Raw genomic sequence first — 16,115 nt, 5'->3', positions numbered from 1 at the left:
GCACCTGACCAGAGGACCAATCAGGAAACCGGATTTTTTCAACTTTGGGTGGAGGGAATTGAGTGTCTAAGTCTTTTGGGAGTCTGCCTGCTTTCTCTGAGCTTTGGAGAAGTACTTTCTACTTTCTAGTCTTCTGTTTCTAAGTGTAAGGACAAAGAGATCAGATAGTAAGTTCTATGGTTTCTTTTCTTTGGTATTTGCATGAATATAAGTGCTGGAGTGCTTTGATTTGTATTCTTTTTGAATAAGGCTGTTTATTCAATATTCTTTTAAGCAATTGACCCTGTATTGTATCATCTTAATACAGAGAGACATTTGGATGTATTTTTCTTTCTTTTTATATAAAGCTTTCTTTTAAGACCTGTTGGAGTTTTTCTTTACTTCAGGGAAATTGAGTCTGTACTCACCAGGGAATTGGTGGGAGGAAGAAGTCAAGGGGAGATCTGTGTGTTGGATTGCTAGCCTGATTTTGCATTCCCTCTGGGGGAATAGGAAAGTACTTTTTGTTTTCAGGATTGGGAACAGAGAGGGGGAGTCTCTCTGTGTAGTTTCACAGAGCTTGTGTCTGTGTATCTCTCCAGGAGCACCTGGAGGGGGGAAGGGAAAAAGGATTATTTCCCTTTGTTGTGAGACTCAAGGGATTTGGGTCTTGGGGTCCCCAGGGAAGGTTTTTCAGAGGGACCAGAGTGCCCCAAAACACTCTAATTTTTTGGGTGGTGGCAGCAGGTACCAGGTCCAGGCTGGTGGCTAAGCTTGGAGGTTTTCATGCTAACCCCCATATTTTGGACGCTAAGGTCCAGATCTGGGAATAAAGTTATGACAGAGGTGGGGTCTGTTGTGCCGGGGGGCTCAATGGAAAGCTATGGCAGGATACAGGTGAGGGCTGTGGTGCTGGGGGTTCAATAGGAAGCTATGGCAGGATACAGGTGAGGCCCATGGTGCCAGGGGTTCAATGGGAAGCTATGGCAGAAATCAGACACAGGTGAGGGCTGTGGTGCCGGGGGGGTTCAACGGGAAGCAATGGCAGGACACAGGTGAGGGCCGTGCTGCCGGAGGGGGGTTCAATGGGAAGCTATGGCAGGATACAGGTGAGGGCTGTGGTGCCGGGGGGGCTCAATGGGAAGCTTTGGCAGGATACAGGTGGGGGCTGCGGTGCCGGGGGGGCTCAATGGGAAGCTTTGGCAGGATACAGGTGGGGGCTGCGGTGCCAGGGGGTTCAATAGGAAGCTATGGCAGGATACAGGTGAGGGCCGTAGTGCCGGGGGCGTTCAATGAGAAGCTATGGCAGGATAGAGGTGGGGGCTGTTGTGCCGGGGGGTTCAGTGGGAAGCTATGGCAGGATACAGGTGAGGGCTGCGGTGCCGGGGGGCTCAATGGGAAGCTATGGCAGGATACAGGTGAGGGCTGCGGTGCCGGGGTGTTCAACGGGAAGCTATGGCAGGATACAGGTGAGGGCTGTGGTGCCGGGGGGGGGGGTTCAATGGGAAGCTATGGCAGGATACAGGTGCGGGCCGTGGTGCCGGAGGGGGGCTCAATGGGAAGATATGGCAGGATACAGATGAGGGCCGTGGTGCCGGGGGGTTCAATGTGAAGCTATGGCAGGATACGGGTGAGGGCTGCGGTGCCGGGGGGTTCAATGGGAAGCTATGGCAGGATACAGGTGAGGGTCGTGGTGCTGGGGGGTTCAATGGGAAGCTATGGCAGGATACACATGGGGGCTGTGGTGCCAGGCGGTTCAATGGGAAGCTATGGCAGGATACAGGTGGGGGCTGTGGTGCCAGGGGTTCAATGGGAAGCTATGGCAGGATACGGGTGAGGGCTGCGGTGCCGGAGGGTTCAAAGGCAAGCTATGGCAGGATACAGGTGAGGGTCGTGGTGCTGGGGGGTTCAATGGGAAGCTATGGCAGGATACAGGTGAGGGCTGTGGTGCCAGGGGGTTCAATGGGAAGCTATGGCAGGATACAGGTGAGGCCCATGGTGCCAGGGGTTCAATGGGAAGCTATGGCAGGAATCAGACACAGGTGGGGGCTGTGGTGCCGGGGGGGTTCAACGGGAAGCTATGGCAGGACACAGGTGACGGCCGTGGTGCCAGGGGGGTTTAATGGGAAGCTATGGCAGGATACAGGTGGGGGCTGTGGTGCCAGGGGGGTTCAATGAGAAGCTATGGCAGGACACAGGTGAGGGTCGTGGTGCCGGAGGGGGGTTCAATGGGAAGCTATTGTAGGATACAGGTGGGGGCTGTGGTGCCGGGGGGTTCAATGGGAAGCTATGGCAGGATACAGGTGAGGGCTGCGGTGCCGGGGGGTTCAATGGCAAGCTATGGCAAGATACAGGTGAGGGCTGCGGTGCCGAGGAGCTCAATGGGAAGCTATGGCAGGATACAGGTGAGGGCTGTGGTGCCGGGGGGTTCAGTGGGAAGCTATGGCAGGATACAGGTGAGGGCCATGGTGCCGGGGGGGTTCAATGGGAAGCTATGGCAGGATACAGGTGTGGGCTGTGGTGCTGGGGGTTCAATAGGAAGCTATGGCAGGATACAGGTGAGGCCCATGGTGCCAGGGGTTCAATGGGAAGCTATGGCAGGAATCAGACACAGGTGAGGGCTGTGGTGCCGGGGGGGGCTCAATGGGAAGCTATGGCAGGATACAGGTGAAGGCCGTGGTGCCGGAGGGGGGCTCAATGGGAAGCTATGGCAGGATACAGGTGAAGGCCGTGGTGCCAGGGGGGTTCAATGCGAAGCTTTGGCAGGATACAGGTGAGGGCCGTGGTGCCGGGGGGTTCAACGGGAAGCTATGGCAGGATACAGGTGGGGGCTGTGGTGCCGGGGGGGCTCAATGGGAAGCTTTGGCAGGATGCAGGTGAGGGCTGCGGAGCGAGGGGGTTCAATGGGAAGCTATGGCAGGATACAGGTGAGGGCCGTAGTGCCGGGGGGGTTCAATGGGAAGCTATGGCAGGATAGAGGTGGGGGCTGTTGTGCCGGGGGGTTCAGTGGGAAGCTATGGCAGGATACAGGTGGGGGCTGTTGTGCTGGGGGGTTCAATGGGAAGCTATGGCAGGATACAGGTGAGGGCTGTGGTGCCGGGGGGGTTCAATGGGAAGCTATGGCAGGATAGAGGTGGGGGCTGTTGTGCCGGGGGGTTCAGTGGGAAGCTATGGCAGGATATAGGTGGGGGCTGTTGTGCTGGGGGGCTCAATGGGAAGCTATGGCAGGATACAGGTGAGGGCTGTGGTGCCGGGGGGGGGGGTTCAATGGGAAGCTATGGCAGGATACAGGTGAGGGCCGTGGTGCTGGAGGGGGGCTCAATGGGAAGCTCTGGCAGGATACAGATGAGGGCCGTGGTTCCGGGGGGTTCAACAGGAAGCTATGGCAGGATACGGGTGAGGGCTGCGGTGCCGGGGGGTTCAATGGGAAGCTATGGCAGGATACAGGTGAGGGTCGTGGTGCTGGGGGATTCAATGGGGAGCTATGGCAGGATACAGGTGGGGGCTGTGGTGCCAGGGATTCAATGGGAAGCTATGGCAGGACACAGGTAAGGGCCGTGGTGCCATGCAACTACACCACAGCAGCTCGCTGCATCTGCCCCTCCCTTTGAGCGCACAAAGCTTGTCCTTCCCGCAGCGCGACCCACGCCCCCAGTAGCCTGCTGCCCTGCCCTGCCCCTACCCCACGCACCAGCGCCCAGCGCGTCCCTCGCCCCCAGCACTGCGCAGCTCCCTCTCTCTCACCTCGCACCTGTGCCCTCTGGGAGCCAAACAGCTCCTTACATTTTCTTTCCGCTCCGGAACCCAGCAGGCCAATCAGATCACAGGCCGTGGGCGCTCTGACCAACCAGAGAGCCACCCGCTCTCAATAACGGCCCCCCCGCCAGCGACTTTAGCCTGCGGTATTGCGGTTCAGTTTTGGCAGTTGGGTCTGCCGTTGAAGGAAGCGAGGTGGTTTCACTGCGCAGGCGCGAATGTTTCCTTCGTTTCTCGCCTTGTGAGGAAACCGCGCAGCAGCGAGCGAGCGAGCGACCTTCTGGCGCTGCCTGAGGACTCGGAGGGGTAAGTTGAGGCTCCTGGCTGTGGTAGGGGAGAGTTGCGGGAGACTGCGCTCCCGGGGGAGGTGTACGCAGAGGGGTCTGCCCTCCCCTTCCCGCCCCATCTTTTGACAGTAGAGTTGGACCCCCCCCCCCATCCCATGTACTATGCCCGCCACGTACTGGTGGGGGAGTGTCCCACTTATCCAATAAGCCCGCCTCCCATCCCAGGTACCTGGTGAGGTGCACCTGCCTTGATCCGTTCCCCGCCCCCGGTGCCTGGCAGGGTGCCCGCCCTTCCTTGCCTGCGGTGCCACTTGCACGCAACGTCCTTCACTGCGTCCCTGAGTGTCGCTGGGCTGGGCATGGCACATGGGAGTTGCTCAGTTTCAACCCAGAGGTGGCTGCGTTTTGGGGGAAGATCAAGTGATCCCTGTTCACTGTAGTGTGGGCGGGAGGGGGAGGGCTCTGGGATCCCTTAGAATGAAAGGTGTTAAATAAATGCCATGTCTTCCGTAAAGTGGCTGGAGAAGATGGAGTCTGGATTTATTTTCAGCTAAGGAAATGTGTTGGGAATAGAAAATGGAAGCGTAGTGTGGCCACCTTAGTGAAAATCTGTGTATGCAAGCATGTGTTCCCCCTGATGCTTTTGTAAGATGTCACATGGTGATGTGAACCAGATATGGATACTGTCTTTCCCCCTTTCCTTGTGTTTTGTTTCTGCCTGTGACAGCTGAGTAGTGTGCAAGATATGTGGATTTACATATTCTGAAATTAGATTGCCATCTTATTTCATAGTACTCATTTCACTTTGTGAGAAAATATTATGGTTTTTTTCGAGTGTTGAAGGACAAGTAGCTTCCCTTAACTTCATATATCAGAGGAAAAACACTAGTTTAGATCCCAATTTTAGATCCTTTTTTTAATGCAAAACCATTTTAATGGTGTTTCAATGAGCATGGGGTTGGATTTATGTGTTGGATTTAAAATTCCTCTGTCGTATTGTGACTTCTAATGCAACACATTGTATTAATGGATGTTAACCAGGAAGTTAAACTGGCCAGTCTAGTGTCATTTTTCCATACTGAGTAGCACACACAGTGAAAATATAGTGACTTTCATGGATTCCAGTGTCACTAATGCCACCACTTGACCTTTATTAACAGAGGTAAGGGGAATTATTATAACACATTTATCATTTGTAAAGGCAATCCTAAACATTCAGACTCTAAATTTAATTACAGTTCTAAACGTCTTACTTAAAAAATAGTCAACACTTTGTAGCCTATTCCTGTGAAATGAATCTCGAATGGAAAACAAAGGTGTAATAGGTATACATTGTCACAATGTGAATAGAAAAAGTTATCAAATACTTTATCTCTTATAGCAAATAGAAGTAAAAAGTCAGATGTAGACTGAAAGTTTAAAAAAGTTTAGAAAATCTGCCTGTGGCATTTCTGAGGTGATTCTTACAGTGGTATCTAAGATTTTGTTTGTATTAGGGATTTTTGCACCAAGGTAACTACAGCAGCCCACAACCTCCCATCTAGACAAGCTATTGGCCTTGATCTACTAGCAAAGGCTGTTGCCATAAAGAATGTATGAAGACTGACTGAAATTCTACTCTTTTAAAAAAAAAAAACATGTCTACAGCTGGTGCCTCAATCAGGAGTTGCAAGAGCTTCAGTTTTGGCACTCTGAAGGTTTGGGAATAGTTTTGTTAAACTTCTTGTTCAAACAGCATCCACTTTAGGTTAAGGATTTGGATTGAATTTATGGCTCTGTAGATGTCATATATATATATATATTCTACTGTGCTAATTAGTTCACCCAACTTTCATTACACTACACAATTCATGAATATTAAAAAACTAAATGGGGGGGGGGAATGTCAGTTTTCAAGGCTTATGTTTCTGTCTGTATAGTAACAACGTCTATTATACAGGTGGCTAAACACTTTCCAACCCCGTCTTCAGCTGCTTATTCTTTTTGGCAAACTGCTTGGGTTGAAATTTTTCATGCTTGATCTCTGCCTCAGGCTGAATTAATTTTTTTTATTAAACGCTGCAAAAAAATCCTTAAACTACAGGGAAAATAGGCAGCTTTAACAAAGTAAAGCCATCTCTTAGAATTTTAAGAGCACTGGTACTTCAGGGTTTGAAATGGATATTTGAAACTGGGCAGGGGAAATAGTTCAATTGTGAAGGAGGTACCATTTGCTTCCCCTGGATTTGGCTAAACTACAAAACACAGAAAACTGTCTCTTGCATATGTACAGTACAGTTTGTCAGAAGCATGCTGTTAAAATTAATCTTCAAGCAATATTGTTCGACTGGCCCATGCTTCAGGAATATGTCATCTGATATTGTAGGATGATTTGTGCTACCTGGAACTTCACATCGTGTTTCTTAGCAATTTATTAGGCAATCCTAGTCCTTCTTGCACAGTCCTCATGCCACTCATGCTAAATTGCAGCACATCCTCTCTGCTCCAGGCCAACCTCTGTCTGTTAGGTAACTTCGTAAAACATGCCTTCAGACCTTGCATTCCTGTTTTCTAGATTAATGAATGGTCTGATGATGATATTATGCTACAGCATGAAGTTACTACTCTAAAAATTCTCTCTCATTGAAAAAACTGATTTGTAAAGAACATATTTTCAGTCTGACATAGTAGTGTGTAGCAGTCCAAGTGCTTGCTTTGATGAAGGTAGAACTCCTGGTCAATTTGGCAGTGTTACCTGTGCAGCAATCAAGGACTTGTCCACAAACAATTAGTTTTCTGCAAACTGGTGTTCAGATCTACCTAGTGCTAGCCTGCTGCGGACTGTTTGTGAACCCTACTGATGTGCATTAACAATTCATTAATGTGCTTTGATCTGGTCCTGTTTTCAAAGAGGACTAGATCAAAGTGTATTAGTAAACTGTTAGTGTACATCAGTGTAGTTCACACAGACAGTTAGTCCACAGATTGACACCCCATCTTGCCACAAATTAAATGTCTGTTTCTCAAGAAGTTCCCACTCTGTCTGTCTTCTTTTCTCAAAACTAAATATTCCCAGTTTTTTTACCTTTTAATAAAAATAATTAATTTCCTCATAGGCCTGATTTTTTTCTAAACCTTTTATCAGTTATATTGCTCTTTTGACTCCTCTGCAGTTTTTGCAATGCCCAAAGCTGGACACAGTACTACTCCAGCGAAGGCCTCACAAATGCGAAGTAAAGTGGGACAATTACTTCATATATTTTATGTACAATACTCCTGTTAATACACCTCAGAATATTAGCCTGTTTCTCGAGTGCCTCACATTGTTGCCTCATATTCAATTTGTGATCCACTACAACCCCCAGATCCCTGCAGTACTACTGCATAGCCTGTTATTCCCCATTGTGTGTTTGTGCATTTTAATTTTTTTTTGTTACTAATTGTAGTACTTGTCAATTTGAGACCAATTTTCTAATTTGTCAAGGTCCTCTTGGATCCTAATTCTGTCCTCCAAAATTCTAGCAATCCCTCCCAGCTTGGTGGTGTCCACACATTTTAAAACCACACTCTCCATTCCATTATCCAGATCATTAATGAAAATATTGAATAGTAGTGGACCCAAAATGGATGCCTGCAGAACCCCACTAGATATAGTCTCTCATTTTGACGAGTCATTGATAATGACTCTTTGAGTACAGTCTTTCAATGAGTTGTGTACCCACAACATAGTTACTTCATTAATAGACCATGTTTCTGTGGCTTGGTTGTGAGAATGATATGGGATTGTGTCAAAGCCCTACTAAAATCAGGATGTATCACATCTACTTTTTATCCATATTCACTAGGCCAGCAACCATGTCAAAGAAGGAAATTAGGTTGGTTTGGCATGATTTGTTCTTGACAAATCCATGTTAGCTGTTCCCTGTTGCTGTATTATCCTCTAGATCAGTAGTTCTCAACCTTTTGTACTGGTGACCTCTTTCACACAGAAAACCTCTTATAAATTAAAAACACTTTTAAATATATTTTATATATTTAACACCATTATAAATGCTGAATGCAAAGCAGGGTTTAGGGTGAAGGCTGACAGCTTGCAGCCCCCCAGGTAATATAACCTCATGACCCCGAGGGGTCCTGACCCCTAGTTTGAGAACCTCTGCTCTAGACGATAAGAAAATGATTGTTTAATAACTTGTTCCACTATCTTTCCAAGTATCAAAGTTAGGATGACTAGTCTATAATTAATAGAATTTATGAAGTGAAAAGTTAAATTGTTCATGTGTTTACCTAAACAACTGGGGCCAATTCTGCTGCTATTTGATGTCAATGGAAATTTTACCATTGACTTCTGTGAATCCAAGATTGGGCCAGTAGTGAGCTCACAGTTAAAATCTTCTCTGGAAAGAGGTGAAAATGTTTAAATATTTAACATAGCTACCTAAGCCATCTACAGTGTAACACATTTTAGATTGCATGTATAATAAAATCTTTTTAATTTTTCAGGTACATCAGATTGGCTGCTGGGAACACTTTGAAATGTTGTCCGCAATGAAATTAATGTTAACACTCTTTCTTTCTGGAATTGTAGCCTGTTATGGTGGAAATCCTAACTACAATTCAATACTCCTGGTGTCTTTTGATGGTTTCAGGGCTGACTATCTGAAAAACTATAGACTTCCTCATCTCCAGAAGTTTATTGAGGATGGTGTGTTGGTAGAACATGTTACAAATGCTTTTATTACAAAAACTTTCCCAAACCATTACAGCATAGTGACAGGCTTATATGAAGAAAGCCATGGCATTGTGGCTAACGCAATGTATGAAGAAGATACAAAGAAGAAGTTTTCAGAGTTTAATGATACAGATCCTTTCTGGTGGAACGAGGCGACTCCTATTTGGGTGACAAATCAGCAGCAAGAGAATAGAAGAAGTGCTGCTGCAATGTGGCCTGGTACTGATGTAAAAATTAACAACACAATACCTCACTTTTTTATGAAGTATAATCATTCAGTAACATTTGAAGAGAGAATGGAGAACATTACTATGTGGCTGAACAACTCTAGCCCACCAGTTACTTTTGCTACACTCTATTGGGAAGAACCAGATGCAAGTGGGCATAAATATGGACCAGGAGATAAAGAAAACATGAGAAAAGTGTTAGAACAAGTGGATAATCACATTGGTTCACTTATTTATAAACTCAAGGCATTGGGATTGTGGGAGAATATTAATGTCATAATTACAAGTGATCATGGAATGACCCAGTGTTTCCCACACAAGCTGATTAAACTGGATGACTGCATTGGCCGTGGTAACTACACTCTAGTAGACACGACACCAGTTGCTGCAATACTGCCAAAAAACAGTATGTATATTTTTCAGTTTAATACTGAGAAAGTGTTAAACTTTGTCTCCTTTATTGCTGGAAATTTCCCTTGTGGTGTATAACTCACAGGAGTTGGGAAGACAATCCAGTTCGTGTTGCACTATTTAGATAGAAAATAATGGCTTAATGAATAAATTAAATTAGGGGTATCTGGTTACTTAAAAATAACTGGGCTCTGGCAATGAAGAGCACTTGTTGAATAGCTAATATTTACCCTGCATGCTGTATACCTTTGCATGTTAATGAGGACTCTAGTGTGGCTTATTCTAAAATAGTTTTGGATTCTCCATCACTGAAAACCTTTAAATCATAATATGCTCTCAATTTTTTTTTTTTTTTTTTTGGAAGTTCTATGGCCTGTGTTATAGGGGAGATCAGATTAGGTGATCTGTGGTCCCTTCTGGGCTTGGAATCTATTCATGCTTTTCCTCCTTTTGCTCACCCTGTCAGTTACTCAGTTATATGACAATAATGAGCACTGTGTAAATAACTTCACTGGGGATTGAAAATTTATACTGATCTGAGGTTTAGGGCTTTATAACTTATTAAACCAAATCATTTTGATTATCATTTTGCCTCTTTCATCCCCCTTCAATTACAGCCTGATTTCACTGGTCAAGTCTTAAACTGATAGAGCTAAAACCAATGCTATATGAAAGCTGGACTCCGTAATGCCATTTTAGGGTCATGACTGAAGATTAGCACTTATTGATGACTACCAAAATAGGGCTAGAATTGATGTGGTTGATGAAAAAATGATCAGAAAAACCTCACTGACTTTAATGCAGGGTTACTTTTTATATTAAAAAAAAATCCAGTTTCTTATCTGTGATTATTGAATGTTAGAGAGAAATTTATATTTGTACCTCAACTTTCATTCTGTCCACAACAAAACCTGAGAAGTCATTAGAGTTTTGAAGATGAACACAGTTACAGCAGAAACAAATGGTGACATAAACACTGATCGGCTATGTAATCAATCGAGTACCTAGGTGACACCTCCTCATTTGGCTTCAAAAAAAATATTTAAAAGTTTGCTTATGGATAATGACAGTAAATGGACAAACTACATAACTGAATAGTTACTATTTCATATGCTATTTTCTTTGCAGACAAAAAGTATGTTTATAACTTACTGAAAAACTGCAGCACTTCCATGAAGGTGTATCTTAAAGAAGAGATTCCAGAAAGGTTTCATTACCATCACAATAAGCGCATTCAACCCATAATTCTGGTTGCAGATGAGGGCTGGACAATTGTACAAAATGGGTCACTTACAAAATGTAAGTATTTTCATCCTTCATGCTCCTGGTGGCTTATATTGTTGAACTTTTATTTCTATTGTTAGGATCCTAAGGTACAATCAGTGATCAAAAAGAGTCCCATGCACATTACAAAAACTCATAAGCATTGGGTTACACAAAATGACAGGCAAATAGGAAGGGTTTTGGAGTACAGAGTTATACCACCACTAGGTTTGTATGAATATATCTGCAATGACAATGGTCACAGTAGCCACAAGTTATTGATAGAGAATTTAGACCAATATTTTGAAAATCAGATGTAGTGAAAGGAAAGTATCTATGTTCTGTATATTTGGGTAACCAAAAAAGGGAAAATATAAGCTTGCTGCTGCAGAAAAACCAGTTCTGTCTTGTCTTAAGTCATAAGTAGTACATTTCATGATAATTCTTAGTGCTCTGGAACTTTGCCACCGCCATCTATCTCCTTGATGAATCTGACTGTAACAAGTGGTTGTCTATGGAGAATAACTTTTAACTTAATATTGGTGATCTGCACTGCCATCACATTCCCAGTTTCATCCATATTGTTGCATAGGATATAAAGCTGTCCTGTGTTCCTTTCATATTGGAGGTAACAGTATATTATCAATGGAAGGCATGAATCTTTTCTAGAGGGGAACCCAAGAGCTCTGAGCTGACTCAGCGTAGGAAAGAGGGTGTCCGGCTCACCAGACAGCCAAAAACTGTGCACTTAACTATAGTAGATATGAATGTTTTACCATGTATACCTTTTAAGTGCACAATTGGCATCTTAATGGAGAATCCCCCATTTTTCTAATGTTGCTTTGTTTTTCTACTAATACCACTAATTACCACTGCCACCATTCCAGTTTCTAGCAATAGAAGCAAAAGATAAGTTTAGCTTAAACAAAAGCAAGCAATTGATAAAAGTAATCTGATTTATTCCAACACTGACATTACAAAATCGCTAAACAAAATAATCTTACTGGAGAGACTGTCACTGGATCATGAGATCATGTAAATTACAAAATCCCATTTCAAAATCCTGAATATTACTCTCAAAAATGCTCTTTGGACAAACTGCCACCAAGAATTGGATATATACAGGATATTTGCAAAGGCTCTGTCTGATGGGTAATTTTGTTGAGTTACTCAGATCGTGAAGAAACCTTGGATGAGGACTCTAGCTTGGATAGATTCAGTCTCCATACACACTAAAGTGCTGCAAACTCTTAGAACTGACCAGTCACAATAAGTAGCTGTCTAAGCTTTTTATATCCATACGTATACAATATAAGAAGAGATGGAAACTCCATATGTTTTGTGATCTGTTTTGCTGACCTATCCCATAGCTTTCAGTGTTAGTGCTATTTCTGACTCTCTCTATCTAGTCTTTTGAATGGTTGGTCATAAAATAATATTACAAAAAAGACTTTTTCTTAAGTCAGCAGTTCTCAGTCCTTTTCATTTGTGGACCCCATTTGGAAATTTCAAATGGAGGCATGGACCTCTTTGGAAATCTGTGTATCTATAGCTGAATTCTGTTCAGTTTCCAGTCTGTCTTTCACAGACACCTAGTCTACAGCCCCACAGATTGTTGACCGTGGAAAGAAACAATGTATTTAATATGCAAACAGTAACCATTGTGTTGGTATCTCATACAAGTTTAAAGCAAATAGTGTCTTTAGAATAGTTGCTATAAAAAAAAACCCCAACCCCCACTATTCCCTCCTGCTAGAGTGATCACCAGATAAAGGCCAAAATTGAAGAGTGCTTCTACTCTGCATCCTGAAACTCTTCAAATTCTGAGCCTGGCAGACTATTAGAAATGGGTTCCACGTGCACAAAAGAGGCCAGCTGTTGGTCCTGAAGAGTTCAGTCCATGAACCAACAACATGAGTGGCCCAGTAAAGCACAGCTGTCATAGCAGGACACAAGGAAGATGTTTGGTTTCTATACTGATTTGGTTGTTGCTTGTTGCTGTTTGTTTGCATTCAAAATAATGTCCTACTCTGGAGTTTGTTTATCCTAGAGAAAAACAAGATTGTTTACTCTTAACAACAAAAACCCTAGCAAAAACTACCTTACTGCTTTCCATACTGCTAGAATCCTAAAAATTACAATACAGTTTGTCTTCAATGGATTTTTATGGCAATGACTTTTTTTTTTTTTAAACCCACAAATTGCTGCATGTCCTATATGTGAACTGGAAGTTAAAGTGCCTGTTAAAACTATTGCTGAATCACTGTGAATTAGTACATTTACCTACCTTGACCACTTTTTAAAGAACAAATCTGGCTACAAACCTATCATATCATAGACAGTGATGACAGTCACTTTCATAATTCAAATCTTTTTTCCTGGATTCACATTTCTGGGGGGAATATAGAGATTGCGTTCTAATCCAAAGAAACTCCAGCAAAGTGCCCTGTTAATTTTTAAATAGGAAACTTTGCTATGGAAATATTCTTGTGGCTTCCAGGCATTAGTACAAGTGTTGCATTACTTTATTGTCCATTCCTTTAAAAAAAAAAAAACCTGTTAATATCATAGCTGACAAAGTTCATAAGCAACTTAGTTTACAACATTAATTTTATACTTGTTTGTTAACTTTGCATTTCTCCTTTTTAGTAGGTGACCACGGCTATGACAATGCTCTTCCAAGCATGCACCCATTCCTGGCTGCTCATGGTCCTGCTTTTCGCAAAGGCTACAAGCAGAACACAATTAATAATGTTGATATCTACCCAATGATGTGTCACATCCTCGGATTTAAACCTCAGCCCAATAATGGAACCTTTAGCAACACCAAGTGCTTGTTAGTTGACCAGTGGTGCATAAATCTCCCTGAAGCAATTGGAATAGTTGTAGGTGTCCTCCTAGTGTTAACTACTCTGACCTGCCTTATAATAATCATGAAGAATAGAGTGTCCTCTCCACGTCCATTTTCCCGACTTCAGCTACAAGAGGATGATGATCCCTTAATTGGATAGCAGATGTAGGAAGTCTTAATCTCTCTACTACATAGATATTAGGGTCTGGAAGTAAGTGGTATGTTTAATCTGCAAATTTGCTGATCATTCTGTGATGCACTTTAAACAGTACTCATTTAAAATTGCCTAAGATGTACAGACAAAAACCTGTTGAACTGTTTGCCTCTGCATCTTGACTAACTATTCAATAGCACAAGATTCACAAAAAATCTACACTGAAAGGATCCTGTGTTGCCTACTGGAAAAGGCATTTAACAAAAAGATGTTTTGCATTTGGGTATTTACACACTTGTAAAATAAAATATCAATTATAAACTAGGCTAGGAATCTGAACTTTAACATTTGTAAATGAAACTGGCTGTATTTTGTATTAAATTTAATAGCAGTGATCTCTTACAATCTGCACTCCTGTATCGGTTGGAAAAATCTGTCCTGCGTCTTACTTTAAAACCAGTGGTTCTCTGGCAGGGGTATATTGATTGTTCTTGGAAACAATGATTTCAATTTCTTGTATCTAAATGAACTAGCAATAGAAATTCAGCACTCAGTGGCAGTTCTCTCCTGCAACTATAAGTCAAATTGTACAATGTTCCTTGTTTTTTTTAACTAGGTGGTGGTGTAATTTTTAAAGTACAGAACTGGGTTTATGGATATCGAGGTTCTTATCCCACTTCTCACTTTCTGCATGGCCTTGTGCAAATCAGTTGACTTTTCTCCACCCCCGTTTCCTCATCTATAGAACTGGAATGACTTTTAATAGTTAGCTGGTTTGTGAAATGTTCTGAGATTCTTAGGTGGCAGTTTTGAAGTACAAAGTACTATTAGAGAAGAATATGAAAACATTTCTCAAATACACCCCTACCTATTTTTCATATACACTTTAAAAAAACAAAAAAACTCAAGTTTAGGATGACTTTTTTTTTTTTCTTCTTTTTTTTAAATGGGGACCCCTCACTTCAGGATAAGCTTTCTCTGGTTAAAACATGATTGTAATAACACATGAAGAAAAACTTGAGTTTAGTGCTGAGGTAAGGATATGAAAAACCAATGGACTTTATCTTATGACTGATATCTTTTTGTATCTAAACCTATTAACACAACTTTAAAGTTCTGTTGTAAACTAACGGTATTATCCGAAAACCACCGAACCTTTTAGTGATGCAGTATGATTTGCTATATGCCACTTCACCCCCAGGCTGCTGTTCAGGGTTTGAAGAAAGAGCTCTAAGTGCTGAGTTTTGCTCTTGAATGGTGCCTTGCTGATACTCAGTGGCAGCTCTAAAGGTAGCTGCATCCAGTTTTCCAGGGGTAGAAAGAATGGAAAATAAAGGGAATTTAGAATGTCATCTATGTGTGTATGTATATATAATGTGCTTAAGATCAGACTATTTTTAAATGGCTAGTGCCTTAACATGGTGAAATATTTATTTTGATCATATGGTTTTGGTTTCTGTGAAAACATTTTATATATGTAAAATAAATTTTAGAAGGTGTTCAACTATATTTTTTTCTAAGCAAAAAACATGGCATGTTGTTCATTGCTTTGGAATTGATACAGCTTTTGCTGTTATGGCACATGATAGCATTTCCCAGTTAATGCAGACTATGATCTTTATCTCCAAAAGCAACTGGCTGTGCAGGGAGAAGAGGCACACATCAGCTACCAGCCTGGGCTAGGAGCGGAAGGGCTCACGTTGGTGAGGGGGGGTGTGAGCTTGAAAAGCCCAGGTACTCAGTAACCATCAATGCATTCCCCTGTCCTTAAAGCACCAGCTGGTGCTGGTTTTAGACAGTAACCTGTGTAGAATATCCCATATTGGAGAAGGTTGCAGCACATATAAGCTGGCTAGTTGATCCTCAGACTGCTTAAATCCTCAATTGGTTTTAGACATGGGTTTTGGGTAAAAAACTGCATTAAGTGCACTGGCAGATCTTCTACCATTAGACAAACTAAGTTCTCAATGCTATTTTTTAAACTGCCAGCTTCTTTTGGCACAGTATGAGGACAGTAGGATTGGTTAGAGTTGCCCTTGAGTGCTATGGGATCTGGTTATCTAGAAAACAGTTTTGCCCCAGCTCCTATGCCTTAGATGAGACCAGTAGAGATGTCTAAAACTGGAGCTACCTTGCCACAGAGGGACATTGTGGTAACACCTTCTCCATCAGGCATCCTGTTTCTGGAATTTTCTCTCTTCCGGCAATAATGGTATAAAAGCCACATCTTTTGTAATATGCACTGAAGAGTATATTTCACAATGGGATTTGAGATGATCATGACCTCTAAGCTTGAGTATTAATTGGAAATCTGCATCTGAATTATGCTAAACTTGAGAGGGTGATACCCTATATGAAGCACAATAAAGGAAGAATTAAATCAGTCATTCTCGTGCTTCAACTGAGTCATTTCCTTGGTATATGTGAAACTTTTCATCTGCAGAAGTTCATCTAATACAGGACATTACCTCATCCA

The 16,115-nt window shown here is 42.9% G+C and overlaps 2 protein-coding genes across 2 annotated transcripts in view; one reads left to right on the top strand and one right to left on the bottom strand.

Annotated features, from left to right (window-relative positions):
* CLIC5 (chloride intracellular channel 5) overlaps positions 1-3,817 on the bottom strand; it is a 159,863-nt gene extending 156,046 nt beyond the window's left edge. Inside the window, exon 1 of the mRNA XM_050950853.1 lies at positions 3,724-3,817. The gene's annotated coding sequence lies outside the window, so the exon portion shown is untranslated. The remainder of the gene's footprint in view (positions 1-3,723) is intronic.
* Positions 3,818-3,890: 73 nt separating this feature from the next.
* ENPP4 (ectonucleotide pyrophosphatase/phosphodiesterase 4) lies at positions 3,891-16,026 on the top strand. The gene is made up of 4 exons (XM_050950848.1): positions 3,891-4,041; positions 8,505-9,366; positions 10,500-10,670; positions 13,284-16,026. Exons 2-4 carry the CDS (start codon positions 8,538-8,540, stop codon positions 13,643-13,645), a joined length of 1,362 nt encoding a protein of 453 aa, XP_050806805.1. The 5' UTR covers positions 3,891-4,041; positions 8,505-8,537; the 3' UTR covers positions 13,646-16,026.
* The last annotated feature ends 89 nt before the right edge of the window (positions 16,027-16,115 follow it).

Source organism: Gopherus flavomarginatus, chromosome 4 (genome assembly GCF_025201925.1).
Source record: "Gopherus flavomarginatus isolate rGopFla2 chromosome 4, rGopFla2.mat.asm, whole genome shotgun sequence".
Taxonomy (NCBI): Eukaryota; Metazoa; Chordata; order Testudines; family Testudinidae; genus Gopherus; species Gopherus flavomarginatus.
This window is presented reverse-complemented; position numbering and strand designations above follow the sequence as displayed.

Bases quoted from the DNA above. Each gene is read 5' to 3' on its own strand.
- ENPP4 (XM_050950848.1), top strand. From the start codon at position 8,538: ATGTTGTCCGCAATGAAATTAATGTTAACACTCTTTCTTTCTGGAATT. The intron at 9,367-10,499 runs GTATGTATATTT...TTTTCTTTGCAG, and splicing joins TGCAATACTGCCAAAAAACA to ACAAAAAGTATGTTTATAAC. The intron at 10,671-13,283 runs GTAAGTATTTTC...TCTCCTTTTTAG, and splicing joins AAATGGGTCACTTACAAAAT to TAGGTGACCACGGCTATGAC.